This window comes from Anarrhichthys ocellatus, unplaced genomic scaffold, assembly GCF_004355925.1.
Source record: "Anarrhichthys ocellatus isolate YVR2014 unplaced genomic scaffold, GSC_Weel_1.0 scaffold35, whole genome shotgun sequence".
NCBI lineage: Eukaryota > Metazoa > Chordata > Actinopteri > Perciformes > Anarhichadidae > Anarrhichthys > Anarrhichthys ocellatus.
Window position 1 is genome coordinate 3,384,754 of NW_022280065.1, and position 4,983 is coordinate 3,389,736.

The window sequence follows — 4,983 nt, forward strand, 5'->3', positions numbered from 1 at the left end:
TTTGCGTCCCCCAGGTGAAGAACGACTACATGACAGAAATCGGGGAACAGGTGGAACAAGATGTTGCTCTGAAACTGGGTTGTCTAGAAATCAGGTGGGATGTGCTCTTTTAGGACTTTGTGCACGGATAACTCAAAGCTACGATGTACTCCACACTACTGTAGTTCTTTATGTTCGATGTCTATTGTCTTTTTACAACAAGCCAAACTCTGTTGGTCTAATCAAGTTGTTTATCCTGTAACTGTTGCTTAGGTTTAGACCTCTTCTGTCTTTGTGGAAGTGAAGTTGTAGCAGGGATCCCTGTGCTGCTAAAACATAAAACCTGAATAGTTTTTAAACGCATTTGACAAACTTTAAATCGTGTGTGTGTGTGATCACAGTGAATGTATCTGACCTTGTTCTCTCTCTGTATCCTGCTGGTTTCAATTCCAGGAGGTTCTTCAAAGAGATGAGAGGAAACGCCCTAGACAAGAAATCCAACTATGAACTATTAGAGTAAGTATTCTCCTCCTGAGCTAAATGCTGCGGCAGCTCACAAGCTTTCTGCTCCATCACATCCTTCCTCTAACTGGAGATATGTTTTGTAACCCTGCAGAAATAACAACACGGTGTCACAGTGTGTTTGGTAGCGGGTTCCTATGCACGTCCTAGAAATCTGGATGAGTGGAAAACAAAAGAAAGAATTGAAATAAGAGAGAATCGCACAAAAGTCTGGAAACGTTTAAACATTGTTTTTTCATTGACTGGTGCTGCGAAAGACGTGTAGCTGCACTTATCTTTACTCAACACTGTGTTCATTCAGTCACTCAATCACCTTCGTCATGTTTTAATGCTCCTTAATTTTTGATGATTTGTTTGGGTTTGGGCTGCTCTGTCTATGTAAGCTCCCCATGTTGATCCACCACCATCTCTCTGCTGGATGGACGTGGATGAACATTAACAAACTTAACGAGGCTCGGCTCTAACGTGATCACATTCCAATGAGCTGCCGTCTTCCAATGAAGTCTTTCTTTCCGCCCGTCAGCCTAACAAGCTCTCCAATTAACAGAGAAGAATGCCCTCTGTCTGTCCACCAACATCTCTTTGTCTCTCCTCTTCGTCCTCTCAGTCCTCCTCTGTCTGTCTGTCTCTAGACTCTCATCCTTCATGTCTGTCTGCTTTTCTCCTGGGTTCTAGCTGTCTTTGTTTTCTCTCCATGTCTCCCTCGCTGCCTCTCTCTGTTGATTGGAAAAAGATGTTGTGTCATGCATAGTTTAAACCAACAAGAGAGCAAGAGGGAAAGTGCCGTCAGGCCTCTGAACACACCAAGCTGACAGTTGGCCGCCGGGGCTCTTGTTAAGTGTCTGTGGTCGATCTTAGCTCATACATTGTGGGAAGTGTCTGTTTTTTTCACAAAAGACAACAATGCAATTTTATATTTTCTGTGTCCATAATGTCCGAATAATTCCTTTATTCATTTTCAAGAGGTTTCCATGAAAGAGCATCTTGTTCACGTTCGCTCTGTAGGTTACTCTAGTAATTAATTCAAATTAATTAACTGGAGGTGTACTAATTGAACACTGTCTCTATTTTCCACCATAATTTGTGCCAATTACATAGTTCTTTCCAGGAAATCTCTCACACATTATTGGGAACTTATTAGGAGATTACAGACCCATATTCTCCAAGTATATAATAAGATAGCCTCAATAGATTAGCCATGTTTGCATTTCTACACAGTTGTCTGTCTCCTGGTTGTTAGGCAGCCACTGCACATGTGCATGTTTGAGACCAGTTGGCTGTCGTCCTTGTGGTCTGTAGAGCTAATGCAACATTTTGAATCAGCGGGCCTTCATCCGCTGTGCTTGTTCTCCTCGTTCAGAGCCTTTTATTTTCTGTTTGTGCACCCTGTGATGTACACAGCTTTGATATTGAGAGAGAGGGAGAACCGTTTTAGGGGTGACACACAGCGTGTTTTATCCATTCATAGACGTGATGCTGGACAGCCTTATTAAAGAAAAGCCCGATAACTAGAGGGAAGCGCTATCTTTGTGTGATTTACGACTATAATTGACTGATATTTGTTGGAGAAATAGGATGATGTAAGCTCTCAGCCTCCCCCCCCCCCCCCCCTCTCTCTTTCTCTCTCTCTCTCTCTCCTCTCGTTCTCTCTCTCTCTCTCTCCTCTCGTTCTCTCTCCCCCCCTGTGCTCAGTCCTCTCCAGAGTTTGAATCATTAGTTAGCTTCCTGTTTTAGCTCTGCACATCTTTCTTTGTCTCTGCGGTCTCCCTCTCTTTGTACTCCTTCCTGCCTCTCTCCATCCCTCTTTTTTTCTCTCTCTCTCTCTGTTTTTCCTCAGCCCCGTCTCTTAGGAAAAGATGAGTCGTGCTCTGCATTGTCAGCACTTAGTCGCGGCTTTCTGTTTTATGTTGCTTGTCTTCAGTTGCCCGTCCCGCGTAACACTATCTGTCTGTAGCTAGTGTGGGTAATTTCTCTGCAAAAGGGGAAAAAAAGAAAAGCTGCTGAGATCAGATAAAGACCAAAGTGTTTGTCAATTAACATTCCTCAGTGTAATTACAGCGTAGTAATCATTCTGCTCTCTTCCTCCCGTATCTCTCTCTCTTTCCAGGAAAGACGTTGGTTTGAGGCGTTTTTTCCCAAAAGACCTGTTGGATTCAGTCAAGGTGAGAATAATTAGAGTTTTGACCAATGCAATATGTCTGGTTTCTGAAACAAACACTGTCTTCACTTTCTCCTCTTGAAATATTTGTTGAGGAAATAGTTCAATAGGAGGGTTTCTGATCAAAATGTGGACGTCCTGGTAAGCAGCTGCTATCCTATTGGCCCATCTGCTCCGCTGGAGTTGCTCGATTACTAAAACAAAAGTAACCACCGTGTGTGTGGTTTATGGGCAGCTCCCTCCTCTAACACTCCTCTGGAGCCGACTTTCTGAACGTGCTACTTGATGTGTTGTCAGACCCGTGCTGGCCTGGCTGACAAAGCCAGAAGCAGTCCAAGACTCGGCACGAGTGACGCAAAATGTTGGCCAACCAGTTCAGTTGACTGAGAGAATGAATAGGAACATGTGATACTATTACCAGAGCCCCTACTTACGCATTATATATAGATGAGTGTGATGAATGTAGTTTTCACCAACGAAGAATCAATGTTCTGCAAATCTCATCGTTACAGGAATAGTTTTGACAGTTTGGAAAATACTTTTATTCGCTTTGTCTGTCCAGTAAATATAAAGTTAGCTCAGCTTATCACAAACACTGGTAGGCTAGCACTGAAATTTGAATTTGTTAGTCGGCAATACGGTTCAGTGTTAGAATAGACAGTTGATTTGTAGTTCGGCAGACGTCGGTCGTGGACGTTTGTATGTGACGGCTGGGTGTGTGCCCGCACAATGGACAGCATCTGTGTCAGTGATACATTTACGGCACGCGTTTTTAGGGGAGGGTCTTGGTGTGAAAGAAAAGGCCCCGGTCACCCGAAAAGGTCTTGATGTCAGCAGGCGGGCGGACAGATGCTCTGCAGAGGGAGAGAAAGTGTGTTTGTGTGTGTGTGACCCGGGGGTCATGTTTAAACCCACTTTCTCTTTCCAACAATGAGGAGAGAGGAGGAGGCAGCTCCTTCTGGGGTCCCCCCCCCCTGGTCTGTCAAGCCCCGCTGACTCCCCCCTCATCACCGACTCTACCTCCTACCCGCTCTCATTTTCTATTTTCCACGACAACACACGCTCCCCTGAGTTCTGCTTTCTAAGATGCACTCAGTGACACATGTGTGGTCACACATCTGCACATCTGACTTTCAATGTAGATGTCTAGACTGATGTCATTTAATGGTGGCTTGTATATGATACATGCGCGACACATTTAAATGAATGCAAGAAAAAGTGTATTTGTTACTTGCGTTTAACATCATGAGATGTAAAGCTGAAACATTGAGCCAATCAATTCTCAATTGCAACAATGGGATGATAGAAGAAACATCTTTGGGTGTTGGACTGTTGGTAGCACAAAAAAAGCGATGTGAAGACTTTCGGAAATTGTCAAGGCCATTTAAAAAAGACCACACAATTAATTAATGACTTAAGAAAATACTTTACTTGTGTCTGAGTATCTTTGAATGCATAATTATATCGTACATTAGGAGTTAAAACAGTTAATGTGAATCAAATGACAAGTGTCTGACACATCTGCTCTTACACACATCTCTTCCATACTTACATGGATATATGTGTGTGTGTAAGAGAGAGAGAGAGAGAGAGCACAGCTGTCTTTTACGTTTCCGTCGTTCACTCTGGTGAAAGAGAACGGTCGTTATTTAATGGGACTCAATGGACTCTACTTCCACACACACAAACCCAGGAGCAGGTGGCTATGGTAGTAAACAGTGACGTTAGCTGTGGTGAACGCTTTATAAAGAGCAAAGTGTGTTCATTTATATTGACAGGCTGAGCAGCAGATTTAGTAAAACTGACCTTTAGTGGCTCTGTAGATCAAAGTTTGATCAACCAGCCCCGAGCTTGAGCCGAGGAGTCTGTGTCCTCCTCGTCTGATTGATAACTTACTCCATTACTCTCTACGTGAAATCAACGATTAGCCCAAAAACTATTTGGTGATATTGAAGTGAGATCTGTTGTCACTTGAGCACAATCATCAATGAAACACAAAGTCTGAAACGAGGGCCCCCTGTGTCGAAACTCTTCATACAAAAACCAAGAACACGTACACTAAAGTACAAAATATCTTCCATCTCTTGCAAAAACAATACTTCATCATTGTGTCCTTCCTTCTGTAAACAGACTGACAAAAAAGGTAAAAAACTATCTATATTCTGTCTGTGACTGGCCAGCAGAGCGACATAACTGGTCAGCCTGGTGATGGGCGATGGAAATAGCTACTGGCAGCGCTTCCTCGCAGGAAGGGTGGACACTTCTGACTGACAATATGTGTGTGTGTGTGTGTGTGTGTGTGTGTGTGTGTGTGTGTGTGTGTG

The 4,983-nt window shown here is 43.5% G+C and overlaps 1 protein-coding gene across 15 annotated transcripts in view; it reads left to right on the plus strand.

Annotated features, from left to right (window-relative positions):
• Positions 1–4,983, plus strand: part of ptk2aa (protein tyrosine kinase 2aa) — a 50,767-nt gene that overhangs the window by 19,070 nt on the left and 26,714 nt on the right. For all 15 annotated transcript variants that reach the window (XM_031866353.1, XM_031866348.1, XM_031866349.1 and 12 more), the window contains 3 exons: positions 15–94; positions 433–495; positions 2,609–2,663. In XM_031866353.1, the coding sequence (XP_031722213.1) occupies positions 15–94; positions 433–495; positions 2,609–2,663 (198 nt within the window). The remainder of the gene's footprint in view (positions 1–14; positions 95–432; positions 496–2,608; positions 2,664–4,983) is intronic.